Source organism: Patagioenas fasciata, chromosome 1 (assembly GCF_037038585.1).
Source record: "Patagioenas fasciata isolate bPatFas1 chromosome 1, bPatFas1.hap1, whole genome shotgun sequence".
In the NCBI taxonomy this organism is placed as follows: domain Eukaryota; kingdom Metazoa; phylum Chordata; class Aves; order Columbiformes; family Columbidae; genus Patagioenas; species Patagioenas fasciata.
This window is the reverse complement of record NC_092520.1, coordinates 215,901,910-215,916,482: the sequence shown is the minus strand read 5'-3', so window position 1 is coordinate 215,916,482 and position 14,573 is coordinate 215,901,910. Positions and strand designations below refer to the sequence as shown.

At 60.0% G+C, this 14,573-nt stretch overlaps 1 protein-coding gene and 2 non-coding genes across 4 annotated transcripts; 1 reads left to right on the top strand and 2 right to left on the bottom strand.

Moving 5' to 3' along the window:
* The first annotated feature begins 666 nt into the window (after window positions 1-666).
* Window positions 667-5,325, top strand: LOC136107300 (aurora kinase B-like). Of its 2 annotated transcripts, none has more exons than XM_065848265.2 (9): window positions 667-705; window positions 889-937; window positions 1,312-1,351; window positions 1,536-1,584; window positions 2,259-2,450; window positions 2,968-3,106; window positions 3,430-3,578; window positions 3,941-4,115; window positions 4,512-5,325. In XM_065848265.2, exons 2-9 carry the CDS (start codon window positions 890-892, stop codon window positions 4,683-4,685), a joined length of 966 nt encoding a protein of 321 aa, XP_065704337.1. In that variant the 5' UTR covers window positions 667-705; window position 889; the 3' UTR covers window positions 4,686-5,325. The 2 variants fall into 2 exon arrangements, with proteins under 2 accessions (XP_065704337.1, XP_071659716.1); XM_071803615.1 differs by having other exon boundaries at window positions 679-701.
* Window positions 5,326-7,567: 2,242 nt separating this feature from the next.
* Window positions 7,568-7,758, bottom strand: LOC136097421 (U2 spliceosomal RNA). The gene has a single exon (XR_010650810.1). It is a non-coding gene; the product is annotated as a U2 spliceosomal RNA (small nuclear RNA).
* Window positions 7,759-12,206: 4,448 nt separating this feature from the next.
* On the bottom strand, window positions 12,207-12,397 carry LOC136097425 (U2 spliceosomal RNA). The gene has a single exon (XR_010650814.1). It is a non-coding gene; the product is annotated as a U2 spliceosomal RNA (small nuclear RNA).
* Between the last annotated feature and the right edge of the window lie 2,176 nt (window positions 12,398-14,573).

Below are 14,573 nucleotides of genomic sequence, written 5' to 3'. Positions count from 1 at the left end.
TCCCCGGGCAGGAGGACCCCAGGGCTCTGGCACTGACACCAGCGCTCCTGCGGAAAGTGTCCCTGGCAGACAGGGATTCCAGCGGAACCAGGTGCTTCACTTAAAGCAGTAATAGCCAAGAAAGAAATGAAATGCTTGAAGAGAATTTTTACTTAATGCCAGGTACACCCGCGAGCTCTGCAAGAGACTCATCGCTGCCACCAACGCTGCGGCTCATTTAACCCTGCAGCCCGTCTGAATTCACACACCGCCCGTGCTGCCTCAGCTGCCCTCTGACAAACCTGAGGCGCCAGCCCCGCCGTTCCCCGTTAAACACTCCCTGCCCGCACAGCCGCTCTTTGCTCAGCAGGGTGACCCTCACCTCGTCCCGCCCGCCCGCACCCCCGGAAACCATTTTGTCTCCTCACCAACGCCCCTTGTTCTACAACTTTCTACCCCGGTCGCCGCCTCCCCGCACGCGCTCGAACGCCCAACTGCGCCCGACAGCCAATCAGCGCTGAGCTCCCGCCCCACCCGCCAGGCGGGCGGCGTGGCTGGCCAATGAAAAACGGCGTAAGAACGGCGGGGAGGGAGGAAGGCGGGTGGGGGCGGGGCCGTCCGCAGCAGGGACCAATAGGCGGGCGGTGCGTGCCAGCCAGAGGGCGGGTTTGAAGGCGGCGGCGGGAGGGGGCGCAGAGCGCGGCGGGCGGGGATCGGGGACAGCAGGTCCGGGGAACAGGGGTCCCGGGGGGCTGGGGATCCGGGGACCGCGTGTCCCGGGGGTCTCGGGGTTCCCGGGGGGCTGGGGGTCCAGAGGGGCTGGGGATCCAGGGACAGCGTGTCCCGGGTGGTTGGGGGTCCCGAGATCTGGGGTCCCGTGGTGATGCTGTGTCCCCTCGCCGCCCCCAGGATGGCGCAGAAGGAGAACGCGAATCCCGGCGTGTCCAGCCTGCCCGAGGTGACAGCCCCTCCCCCGCGACGTTCCCCTGCCAGGGTGTCCCCCCGGGGGCACTGGGGTGACGCTGCCCTTTCTGGAGTGTCCTGCTCTCTGGGATGGGGGGGGTCTCGGAGTGCCCCAAACCCCGCCGGGGGGCCGTCCTTGGGAGGGGGTCTCGGGGTGTCCCCCGGGCCCCATCCCTGGGGCACCCTTGGGGCGGGTCCCGACCTCTTTGGGGCCGCACTGACCCCTGGGAGTGGCCCCGTCCCAGGGGGGGTGCGCTCAGGCACACGCGGGCCCTTTTTGGGGGTGTCCTGTCCCTGGGGAGGGTGTTGGGGTCCCCCACCCCTGCAGGGGTGTCTCGGGGTGACCCCCCCTCCCCGGCCGGGCCGCAGGTTCGCCGCGAGGAGCCGCTCACGCCGGAGCGCCGGCCAGGTACGGGGAGGGAGGGTCCGGGGGACAGAGCCCCTTGGGGAGGGGTTGGGGCGCCGGACGCCTGGGTCCCTTGGTGGAAGCGCGGGTGTTACCTGGGGGTCCGTGGACGCCTGTGTCCCACGGGAGGGTCCTCGGGGCCCCCAGGGTGTGTGGGGGGTTCCCGCAGCTGAGCCTTCCCCACCAGGAGCTGAGCCCTTGCAGCCCATTGCCCTGCAGGCCTCTCCCCCACCCCAGTGAGTGACGGTGGGGGCAGCGCTGGGGGGCCTGGGGGTAGCAGGGACCCCTGGGGTGATGTGGGACACTGGAGACCCTGGGGTGATGGGGGAGGGGGTGCCAGGAACCCACCGGGTGGCACTGGGGGATGCCAGTCACCCCCTGGTGACAGCGGGGGGAGGGGGTCCTGGGGAGCTTCTGGGGACCACAGAGTGGGGGTCCCAGAGACTCCCTGGGTGTTGGGGGGAAGGGAGCCCTGGGGCCCCCTGGGGTGATGGTGGGTGGCACTGAGGGGACCCTGGGGTAATGAGGATGGCTCCTGGGATCCATGGGGTGACAGTGGGGAGGTCCTGTGGTCTGTGAGGCATCCTGGGAACCCAAGTATAATAAGTGGGGGGGTCCCAGAGACCCCCTGGGTGATGGTGGGCAGCACTGTGGGGTGCCCTGAGGACCTTGGGGTGATCATGGGGGGTCCAAGGACACCTTGAGTGGCACTGGGGGTGCCCAGTTACCCGCAGTATGACGGGGGGGCATCCCAGAGACCCCATGGCTGACAGTGCGGTGGTCCTGTGACCCCTGGGCATTGGTGGGTGACACCGGGGTTGGTGTTGACTATGTGTGGGCGCAGGTGCTGGGTGTCCCCCCTATGATGGGGTACCCCAGCCATCGTGTGTCTCTGCCCCCCACCCTGCAGACGGACCTTCACGCTGGATGACTTTGAGATTGGGCGGCCGCTGGGGAAGGGCAAGTTCGGGAGTGTCTACCTGGCACGGGAGCGGAGCACGAAATTCCTGGTGGCGCTGAAGGTCCTCTTCAAGTCCCAGGTGGAGAAGGAAGGGGTGGAGCACCAGCTGCGGCGAGAGATCGAGATCATGGCCCACCTACAGTCAGGAAGCACAAGCATGGGGGTGTCTGGGGGGAGGCAGGGTGGGGGAGCCTGGGGCTCCTGGGTGGTGCTGGTAGGGTCCTGGGGACCTCCTGGGTGATGGTGGATGGCACTGGCGGGACCCTGGGTTGATGAGGCTGGGGGTCCTGGGGTGATGAGGTGGCACTCGGGGACCCACTGGGTGACAGTGAGGGGATCCTGGGGAATATCAAGGGGTCCCAGAAGACCCCCTGGGTGGTGGTGGGTGGCACTGGAATGACAGTGTGGGACTCCTGTTGTCCTCTGGGTCATGGTGGGGGCTGTCCTGGACACCCTGGGGTGACAGTGGAGGGCTGTCCTGGGGCTCACTGGGGTGATGGTGGGTGGCACTGGGGTCCTCTAGGTGACACTGGGGGTGTTCTGGGGTCCCCTAGGTGACAGCGGGGGTAGGTTGCAGAGAGCCCACGGGTGGCTCTGGAGACCCTGTGGTGGTAGTGAGGGGTCCTGGGACCTCACCATGTGTCCCTGTTCCCCTCAGGCACCCCAACATCCTGCGCCTCTACAACTACTTCCACGATGAGCGGCGGGTGTTCCTCATCCTGGAGTACGCGCCCAGGGGGGAGCTCTACAAGGAGCTGCAGCGCCAAGGCCGCTTCGATGCCACCCGCACCGCCACGGTCAGGTCACCCCAAAATGGGGCACCCCTAGGGGGGAGCGCTGGAACCGCCCCAGACACCAGGGTCACCCACACACATGGGGGTCTGGGCCTCCTGACCAGCCCCAAATGCTGAGGTCCCACCCAAGAATTGGTGTTGGGGTCCCCAAGGGCCCCCTGGTCAGTTTGAGGGTGTCCTGACCCATCCCCAGCTGATGGAGGAGCTGCTGCCACACCCACAGTGGCCACCCTCTGTTCAGTGGGGGACCCTGGGGTTGCATGGGGGCTGTGGGGGTCCCCTGACCAGTTTGGGGTGCCCTGACCCCCTCATTTTGTCTCCCCCAGCTGATGGAGGAGGCGGCAGACGCGGTGCTGTACTGCCATGGGAAGAAGGTGATCCACCGGGACATCAAACCTGAGAACCTGCTGCTGGGGCTGATGGGGGAGCTGAAGATCGCCGACTTCGGGTGGTCTGTGCATGCCCCCTCCCTCCGGTACGGCTGTGGGGGGCCCTGTGAGTCTGGGGGAGCACCCCGTGGGGCTGGAAGAGCTAAAGATCACTGACTTTGGGTTGTCTGTGCACCCACTCCCCTTTGGTAAGGTCTGGGGAGGGGCCCTGTAGGGCTGGGGGGGCTCTGGGGGGGGTCCTCCATGGGGCACCCTGTGCGGACAGGGACACAGCAGGGGCTGAGACCCCATGGGGATGGTGTCACTGGCCTGGGGGTGACAAGCACCCCAGGGGGCCCGAACCTGCCAAGGCGGGGCTCCCCCTGAAACAGAGCTGCCTTTATGTACCTCTGGAGAGGCGGTGGGTGCGTGTACACGTGGGGGTGTCTCCTCATGGGGTGCCCCCCAGGCGGAGGACGCTGTGTGGGACGCTGGATTACCTTCCCCCCGAGATGGTGGAGGGGCGCGAGCACGACGAGAAGGTGGATCTGTGGTGCCTGGGGGTGCTCTGCTATGAGCTGCTGGTTGGGCACCCCCCCTTCGAGAGCCCCTCCCACAACGAGACCTACCACCGCATCACCAAGGTGGGGACTGCGCCCTAGGGACCCCCACCCACCCGGGGAGCACCTCCGGGGACCCACAAGGACCCCAGAGCAACCCCCAGACTCACATGCTGTGCTCTCACAGGGGGGACCCTGCCACAGAGACCCCATGTTTAGGGAGCTCACACCCCCCGGAATCCCCTGCCATGGGGACCCTGCCTTTGGAGAGCAGCCCCTGCCACACATGCTGCTGGGGAACCCAAGGGCTGGGCGGGACCCCAGAATCCCGGCCCCACACACACAGCACCTGCCCTACACCCTCCATTCCCACTGTGGGGCAAGACCCACGGCTGGGGGGCCAGGGACACCAGTACTGGGTGGGGGTGTCCTTGTGCCCCGTCCATTTCCGGGGTCCCTGAGTCCCCCGCGTCCCGCCAGGTGGACCTGCACTTCCCGCCCGCCGTGCCCGAGGGTGCCCGTGATCTCATCTCGCGCCTGCTGCGCCGCAGCCCGGCCCAGCGCCTGCCCCTGCGGGACGTGCTGCAGCACCCCTGGGTGCGCACCCACTCCCAGCGGGTGCTGCCCCCCGCCTACACATCCCCACCCCCGTGAGCTCAAACGCTTGGATTATTAATATTTGCAGTAATATAATAAATATCAGCCTGCAGCTTTGCTAAACATCAGTGTCACAGTTCTGTCCAAAGGTGTCAACTACTGCATACAACAAAAGCAAAGCTCCAACTCCCCTGCAGCAGCTGCCAAGTGCCAGCACAGGGACACGGCTGCGAGGGCTGGTAACGGCACACAGGGCAGACCGCGGGCGACAGCTGCACACAGGGCAGACTGCAGCAGACTAAATTCTTGGGGAAGAAACCTGGAGTAGAATAGCAGCAGGGCTGGCACCTCCACAGAGGTCCAACCCGAGCATATAAACCATAGACTTCTGTATCTTTACAAACAGTTCATACCATCATTTAGTCCAACAGCAATATTCCACTGTGAGGTCTTCTTGCTTCTCTTTGGATCTTTTTCTCCGATTCCACATGGGCCTTTCGTGTTTTCAGCTGTAGACATTGTTTATGGTCCATAGCCTTGCAGGTACTGTTTTGTCTGAATAAATCCTTTCTTCTCAGCAAAGTGTGAAATAGGCCCCATTTTGCAGACGTCTGTAATGTCTCCTCCGTGTTAGCCTTGGATCATTGTTTTTCCTGGACCGTTCTGTTCTTCCCAGTAAAGTGCAAACAAGACCTTATCTTGCAAGCGTTCAGTGTGGTTTGTAGTTGCTTTTGGTAAATATGAGCAGAACTTTAAAATTTAAGCAAATCCAGCTTACCAAGTAACATGAAGCAAAGAGTGTATTAAAAATCATACAACCTTTTATCTCTAAATAATTAATTTAGAGTGCATCTACTTAAGCCAAATTATTGATATTAAACTTAAATTGGGCTCAGCCACTGACCTGTGAGTAGTAAAACCACTGCCATACAGCTCACTTATTTAGCAGGGAGAGCTCACAGTGGGCTCACCCAGACTGTCGTGTTTATAGAATAAAGTGGTTGACTAGCAGTCAAATTGCACACAGCAGGAAAAGTCTGCAAGAAACTGCCTGCACCCACAAACCACCAGCATTCAGTAGCCATTCTGCTTCCTTGTGGGTCCCCTGGAAGGAGCTCAGGCCCCCACCTGCTCTGGAGCCCGCACCTGCTGCTGGTTTGGCTGGGGGGGAGCGGGGGCGAGTCGAGCGCATCCGCCACAGGGGCCGCCGGAGACGCCGAGGGCCGGCTTGCCGCCTTCACCATGGGGCTCGGGCGCGGCCCAGGAACACGGGACGGGTTCGCAGGAGCAGCCGGAGCTGGGGGCGGCTGCGCGGGGCGAGCGGGGCCGCGGGAGGAGGTTCAGAGGGAGCTCTGGCGAGCTGGGGACGCACCCGGCATCTGCCCCCGGCCGGCTGTCGCCTCCTGCTCCTCCGCCGGCCCCGGGGACCTCCGCGGGGGCTGCCCTGAGCCGCCTGCCGCCCACCCCCCTCCCCCCCCCCCGGAGCGGACCTGACTGAAGACTGCGGCTCCCGGGAGAGGCCGCGGCCGCCCGCCCTCCCCTGCTCCTCGGAGGGTCCGTTTGAAGCGGAAAAAGGCGCAGTTGGGGGACGGGTTTGCAATTACTCAGGTAAATTATCAGCGGGTGTGTGTAACAACGGGGCTCAAAAGGCTCTTTTTAAGATCGCCAGGCCGTTATGCCGAAAATATACCAATTTATGCATATTTTGGCCCAAAATACAGCTCCAGCACAAATGGGCAAGCCGCGAGGGTGAGGTCAGGGCTTTTAATTCGTGGTTTGGGGGAAGTTTGTCCCGTTTGGAGCGTTTTCAACAGCAAGCTGGGAAATGGGATAGTTTAGAGAACCCCAAATTGGGGAGGAAATGGTTAATAAAGGGGCTTCGTGCCGCTGCCTTGAGGCAGAAGTGATGAAAAAAAAAAAACACAACCTTTTTTTTCTTTGAACTTTTCCCCTTTTAAATGAAAATGATAATATTTGTTGTTTTCAGCACCAGCAGTGGAGGTGGGGAGGAAACAACTCCAAAAATATCCCTAAAACCACCCGGATTTAACCCAAATCTTTCGGGGAGGCGCGGGTGTAAATCCCTTTTAGTGTCACCGGTCTGCCCAGTCCCCTCCCCCACCAGCCTTTCCCCCTCTTTTTATCCCAGTTTCTAGGGATAAATTTCACCACTTTATTTCTTCAATTTCATAACTTCCCTCCCTTGGAAAAGAAACTTGTTCTCCGCGGGGGATTGGAGTGGATGATCTTTGGAGGTCCGTTCCAGCCCCTAACACTGTGATTCTGTGAAAACAGAGCCGAGCAGGACGCTTGTCCCTCACCTGAGCCCCTCACTGTTCAACCCCCCGACCCACCCCCTCCCACCCCCAAAAAAAAGAGGCGTCTAAGGGTTTTTGTAATTGGCTTTTTTAAAATAAAAGGGTTTTTTTAGCAGCAGCAATTCTGTCCTCCCGGGCGCCAGAGCCGGCACGGCACGGCCGGGCTGCAGAACCGGCTGCGGCCACCGGGCGGCAGCAGCGGCGACACCCGGCGGCACCGGCGCTGCGGTTCCCGCGTTGCGCGCTCGGCACGGCGCACGGCGGGGGCGGCGGCGTTTCCTTCCCGAGCGGCGGCAACGAGCGCGGTGGCAGCGCCTCACGGGCCCCGCAGCACCGCACGGCCGGTACGGGCGGACGGCAGCGTGGAGCACGGGGGCTGCATGGCGAACTATAGAGGTGCCGGGGGGGGGACGTGTGCGGGGGGCCCCTCACCGAGGGGTCCGCCCGGGGTCAGCCAGACCAGACGATCCACATGGGTCAACCCGCAGCTGAGAATCCGCACTCCGCTGCGACTGTCCGGAGAGCGGCAGACACGGAACAATCACCAGCGCGGCCCCAAGCCGCGCAGCTTTGTACCCAACACCATTTCAATTCTGTTTTTAACCAGTTCAGGGTCCCCCGAGGGGGTGCACCGTTCCCGGAGGCACTGCAATACCGGGACGATGCGCGGAGCGGAGGGAGCAAGCTCCGGATCCAACTCCCAGGCCCAAAAATCCGTTTAATATAAAGTCCTCTCATCGAGGACGTATCAGATATTAAACTGATAAGAACAGATACTACACTTGATCTTAGCCAAAAGGCCGAGAAGCGATACTTTGTAACCGCCGCCGCACCGCCCCATCCACTGCCAGACCCTCCCACCTCACGGTCACTCTCGCCGCGCCCGCACCAACCCCCGAGCTCCTTTCTCGCTCTGTTCCCCTCACTTCCCCGCGGTTCCACCGGAATCCGCGGACACCGGCCCTCGCCGCACCCGGAGACCCCCGCGACGGAGGCTCCCAGCGGCCCCTTCGGCCACTCTGGCTCTCGATTGGTGCATCCCCCCCTTTAATTTGCATTTTCCCCTGCTCCTCGTCACCCCGCCCCTTGTTTTCCGATCCGTGATCTGATTGGCACGATCCGCATCCACATTTGCATTCTCCCCGCCCACTCGCCTCTCCGCCCACACCCCGAGCCGATTTGCATATTCGCCGCGGCTTTTGCTTCTGTTCTATTTCTACCCAGCCTCTTCTGTTTCTGTTTCTCCTGTTTCTATCTCTATCTCTGTCTTTATTTCTCTCTTTATTTTCTGTTTCTTTTTCCCGGCGGCCCGTTCGACATCTGCTCCTCTGATTTGCATGTCCCCGCCCTTCGTGCCCCGCTGCGCCCGCTCGCAAAGCGCAATGCGCATGCGCAGCTCCGCAGGCGCTGTTCTGTGGTTCCGCGGCAGCGCGCGGCCGCCGGAAGTGCTGGGGGCTTTTTTCCCCAAAATTGTCCTGTTTCATTTTATTCCCCCGCCCTTTTCTCCCGCTCCCGCCGTTGCAGACCCAGATTCAGGCTGTTTGGGGTATTTTTGTGCCATGGCGACGCCTCCCCTTCCGTGCCTGTGGCCCCGCAGAGTAAAGTCCCGATTTGGGGAAACTGGCCCCAAATTGCAGTGGGAAAAGGGGGAAATGGAGAAGGGGGCAGAGACAGCTGTTGAAAGTGCTTCTATATTTCTTCAGAAATACATCAAACAAGGTTGACTTTTTAAGTCCTTTCTATATACAGGGAGTTTTGAGGCCAATTGTCTGAGGTTCAACAGGGTCAAGTGCCAGGTCCTGCACTGGGGTCACAACAACCCCATGAACGCTGCAGCTGGGGAGGAGGGGCTGGAAAAGGGCCTGGGGGTGCTGGTGACAGCAGCTGAACATGAGCCAGCGGGTGGCCAAGAGGCCACAGGATCCTGGCTTGTATCAAGAATAGTGTGGCCAGCAGGACTGGAGAAGTGATTGTGTCTCTGCACTGGGCACTAGCGAAGTCAAACCTCAAATCCCGGGTCAGTTCTGGGCCCCTCAGGCCAAGAAAGGCCTTGAGGTGCTGGAGTGAGTGGAGAGAAGGGACCGGAGCTGGTGAGGGGCTGGAGCACAAGGGTGATGGAGCGGCTGAGGGACCTGGGGGGTTCAGCTGGAGAACAGGAGCTGAGGGGAGACCTGATCTCTGAACTGCCTGAAAGGAGCTTGGAGCCAGGGGGGTCGGGCTCTGCTCCCCAGGAACAAGCGCCAGGAGCAGAGGAAACGGCCTCAAGTTGCCCAGGGGAGGGTGAGGTTGGATGTGGGAACAATTTCTTCCCCAAAGGGCTGTGGGGCATTGGAACAGGCTGCCCAGGGCAGTGCTGGAGTCACCAGCCCTGGAGGGGTTTAAAAGGTGATTAGACGAGGTCCTTAGGGGCATGGTTTAGTGCTAGAGTTATGTTAGGTTATGGCTGGACTCAGTGATCCTCAGGGTCTGTTCCAATTGAAATGCTTCTGTGATTCAAGATCTTCTAAAACTACAGTTGTGCCACCAGCCTGCTTAGGTTTCCCCCCCCAGCTTCCAACTGTCCTTACACTGAACAGGCACATGCACGTTTCATCTTCCAGCAGCAAAAATGCATGCACTCCCAGACCCATGCACAACCTCAGGATGCCCAGGCACACTTTGTTATTCTGATGTAGAGCCATGGGCATCCCTGCATGTACGGCTGCATGCAGCAGAGCAGGCCTGGGTCTAACCCCAGCGAGAGGCCGCTCCCCGCTGTCAGAATGAACTCACCTCGTGCTGCCCAGAGCCCCAGTGGGACAGCCCTGCCTGGCCTGCGGCTCTGAGCTGTGCCGGAGCGCTGCCCGGCCCTCGGGGCTCCCGCCAACAGACACCCCCGCTCATTGCAGCTCCTGCTCGCTGCAGCCGCAGGTGGTTTTGCTCTGGCTGACGCACACCCCAGGCAGCACACAGCCCCTGTCGCTCCAGCCACAGGCGGTTTTGCTCTGGCTGACGCACACCCCAGGCAGCACACAGCCCCTGTCGCTCCAGCTCCTGCTCACTGCAGCCGCAGGTGGTTTTGCTCTGGCTGACGCACACCCCAGGCAGCACACAGCCCCTCTCGCTGCAGCCGCAGGTGGTTTTGCTCTGGCTGACGCACACCCCAGGCAGCACACAGCCCCTCTCGCTGCAGCGCAGGTGGTTTTGCTCTGGCTGACGCACACTCCAGGCAGCACACAGCCCCTCTCGCTGCAGCCGCAGGTGGTTTTGCTCTGGCTGATGCACACCCCAGGCAGCACACAGCCCCTCTCGCTGCAGCCACAGGCGGTTTTGCTCTGGCTGACGCACACCCCAGGCAGCACACAGCCCCTCTCGCTGCAGCCGCAGGTGGTTTTGCTCTGGCTGACGCACACTCCAGGCAGCACACAGCCCCTCTCGCTGCAGCCGCAGGTGGTTTTGCTCTGGCTGATGCACACCCCAGGCAGCACACAGCCCCTCTCGCTGCAGCCACAGGCGGTTTTGCTCTGGCTGACGCACACCCCAGGCAGCACACAGCCCCTGTCGCTCCAGCTCCTGCTCACCGCAGTGCTGGCTGACTGAAGCTGCAGCTCTGTACTGGAGCTCCAGTTACTTCAGCTCCTTCTCCTGACAAGCTCCAGCTGCTCCTACAGTCTGGGCATTCGACAAGGTTGTAAACCAATTGCTGCGAAAAACTGAGTGTTAGGATTAAACACCATAGTTATACATTGTATAAATACTCCTGAGTTTGTATGATTAATTAACTATTCTAAACTGTACAAAGAAGAGCTGGACTCAAAAAGGACAATGTGGGGTCTGAAAAGAGCCTTTCACCCCAGAGACCTTCTCAGACAATGAGTCTGGCCTGGTGCACCAACAAAAGGAACAGAAGTCTTTCAGAAACCTCTAGCCATAATGTAACAAGACTAAGCCTAATGTAGCAAGACGAGGCCTAATGTAACAGAAACCTAACAGAGAAACTCTACAGAGACTGGACTCAAAGCTAAGCTGGGTGTCCCGTGCTTGCAAGCTGGTAAAGTAGGACGTTCCACTAAATGAAGAAAGAGCTTATAGGACTTTTACTGAGTAGCAGCACAAAATGACAAGAGGCTTGTTCAAGAAATCAGGTTAAGAAGCCGACACCGGGGGGAGGAGGGAGTACCAGGCTGCTAAGACAACAGAGACATTAGAGACCCCTGGTGAAGACTCTGCTATACCTAAGATGGACTTCTGGCAAGGGGCGGGTTTGTGTAAATAATTTACGTTTTAAGCATTATCTAAGTAGTATAAGCAAATGAATATGCAATACGTATTGGTAACAAATACCAAGAAGTGCAAATCATGCGCACACTCGATTAGAAGAACGATCCTCTGAGTGTCCAGCACCCTGCAATAAAAGTGCTGCCTTTTAGCACTTTCAAAACTGCTTTAAGGAATCTTTTTGCTGACTTTTCAGTATCAGCACATTGGCCTCCGACAGCACTCTGGCCTCTGACACCACCAGACCCCCCCTCTGGGAGGTCCACGCACCTGCCCCGTCCCTGCTCTCCCACAGCACCCGCTGCCCTCCCACCCCCTGCAAAAACAGCCAAACCACCTCCCTCAGTGCCCATTTCTGAGCCCAAACCCGGCTGCTGAGCCTGTTGTCCAGTCCCAAAAATGCAGGATTTGACCCGTATTTCTGAGCCTGAGGCCACACAACTCAATCTGTTTCTGAGCCCCAAAATCCACCACCTAAGACTGTTTTCAAGCCCCAGGAATGGAAATCTTTGCCTCCATTTCTGGCCCCCAACAGCTGCTTTCTGGCCCCTTGCACCCCCATGCGCGATGCTCAGGGTGGGAGGAGCTCAGCGCCCCCCGCCCCAGCCCCGCACCCCCGGACCCCACACGCAGTTTGGGAAGCGCCGGGAGCTGCAGAGCGCCCGGCCCGTCCTGCGGGCAGCACAGGCGGGCAGCGCTCCACCATTGCCGGGCATGGGATTTGGCCGCCCCTGCTCCCCCCGTCGGACACGGGCTCGGCCCCAAACCCACCCCAGCCCCAAACCCACCCCGGCACCGCCTTCCTGAGGCCGCCCTGCCCCAGAGCTCGCTCGCTCTGGGCTCCGCCCCGCCGGCAGCAGCACGGAAGTCGGGGTCTCGCTGCGCACGGTTCAGCTGGAGCTGTAAAACCAGAGAAAGAACCCTCAAAGAGCGCGCTAGAGAGCTCCCCCACTTTCCCTCCAGTGTCACTTGCCTCTGTCTTTAACCAGCTCAGGGTCCCCCGAGGGGGTGCACCGTTCCCGGAGGCACTGCAATACCGGGACGATGCGCGGAGCGGAGGGAGCAAGCTCCGGATCCAACTCCCAGGCCCAAAAATCCGTTTAATATAAAGTCCTCTCATCGAGGACGTATCAGATATTAAACTGATAAGAACAGATACTACACTTGATCTTAGCCAAAAGGCCGAGAAGCGATACTTTGTAACCGCCGCCGCACCGCCCCATCCACTGCCAGACCCTCCCACCTCACGGTCACTCTCGCCGCGCCCGCACCAACCCCCGAGCTCCTTTCTCGCTCTGTTCCCCTCACTCTCCCCGCGGTTCCACCGGAATCCGCGGACACCGGCCCTCGCCGCACCCGGAGACCCCCGCGACGGAGGCTCCCAGCGACCCCTTCGGCCACTCTGGCTCTCGATTGGTGCATCCCCGCCTCTAATTTGCATTTTCCCCTGCTCCTCGTCACCCCGCCCCTTGTTTTCTGTCCGTGATCTGATTGGCACGATCCGCATCCACATTTGCATTCTCCCCGCCCACTCGCCTCTCCGCTCACACCCCCAGCCGATTTGCATATTTGCCACGGCATTTGCTTCTGTTCTATTTCTACCCAGCCTCTTCTGTTTCTGTTTCTCCTGTTTCTATCTCTATTTCTCTCTATTTTTTATTTTCGTTTTTGTTTTTCGGGTGGCCCGTTCGACATCTGCTCCTCTGGTTTGCATGTCCCCGCACTTAGTGCGCCCTTAGAGCGCAATGCGCATGCAAACAGCTTCTTTGCTTTTTTAGTACAAAATAATTTCCACTGTATCATTTAACAGTAAGCGCACAGAAATAGAAGAGTACTCTGCCAGGAAGATAAAATAAATAGCAAGTAAGTTTTGCAGAGGCGTACCTTGCTCTGCAACAGGCCCTATTTTTAGTGTGGATCCATGGATTTATGGATGTCCAGATTGCCTAGCTGCTCCCTAACCCAGTCCTCATCAACCGAAGCAAACTCCTCCGTTGTCCTGCCTTCCTCCGGGGCCTCAGCGGCACGAGGCTCCTCAGCACAGCCTCCGGCAGAGCAGAGACAAAGAACATTCAGTAACTCTGCCTTCTCTGTATCTTCTGTCACCAGGGCACCCACCTCATTCATCAATGGGCCTACATTGCCTCTGGTGCTAGTTTTATCTGCCATGTATCTGAAAAAGCTCCTGTCACCTCCCTTGGGGCTCTCCCGGGGACCTGCTGGTACACGCTGTCCCGCTCACCTTCTCCTTCGGTGCAGCCGCAGCTCAGAGATGCTCAACAACCGCTCTGCTCCTCCCTTGGCTCTTGCACTGGCCCCCAAGACAGGGCAGTGCCAGCCCCTGCACCAGCACCACCCCTTACAAGGATGGGCTGTCCCTGCCGTCCCCCCAACTCCAGCACCAGCCCACAGCTGGAGCCCAGCGGGACAGGGGCCACCACCCACCACAAACTCGTCACCTCAGAGCCCCACGGCTGGTGTGAGTCCAAATGCAGCCGTGAGGGCAACGGAGACGGCGAGTGCTTGTTCAGTCACACGTGCAGCCAGTCCTGGAGCTGAGTCTGCTCCGGGCTCAGAGCCCCCGACGCTCCCCGACGCCTCGGTAGCTGCTGCCAGAGCCACGCTGGTCTGGCACAGCAGACAGCCAGGCTGGCTTCTGGAGCCACGGACGGGCTGCTGGGCACAGGCGGAAATGCTGACAGTGAGAAACCGGGCGCAGGGCACTAGAAAAGTGTCAGACAGCAGGACAGGGGGTGTAATGAGAAAGTATGAGGCAGGGAACGGGACAGCGAGAGAAAGACGGGGACAGGGAGCCCAACGGAGATGGAGAAAGAAGCAGCAGGGACAGAGCAAGACAGGTAAGAGGGAGAGGGGAAAAGAGGCAGCAGGACAGAGACAATAAAGAAGGATGGCGAGCAGAATGGAGGTGCAGAAAAACCCTGGGACAGGCAGCATGATAGAAAGGGAGGAATAGAGACCAGGGGCAGAGAGCCAGACACAGTGAGAAAACACGGCACAGGGAGCAGGACAGAGCGACAGGGAGTAACACGGGAAGAGCGAGCACGGGAGAAACGGGGATGGGGAGAAGGACAGATCGGAGGACAGAGGAACAGACGGAAAGAGGATCAGGACTCTGGCACAGAATGAGAAAAAGAGCGGCAGGGAGCAGGACAGAGTGGAGGAGACATGAGAGAGAGAAACAAAGAGGGAGACAAGGACAGAGAGACAATGAGGGAAAGGGAAGGGGAAAGGAAGGGGATGGGGAAAGGGGTAGGGACTGGGACAGAGGGATATAAAGAGAAAAGTAAGATGAGGAAGAAGAAGCAGAGACAGAAAGATACACGGGAAAAGACAGTGAGATGGAGGAAGA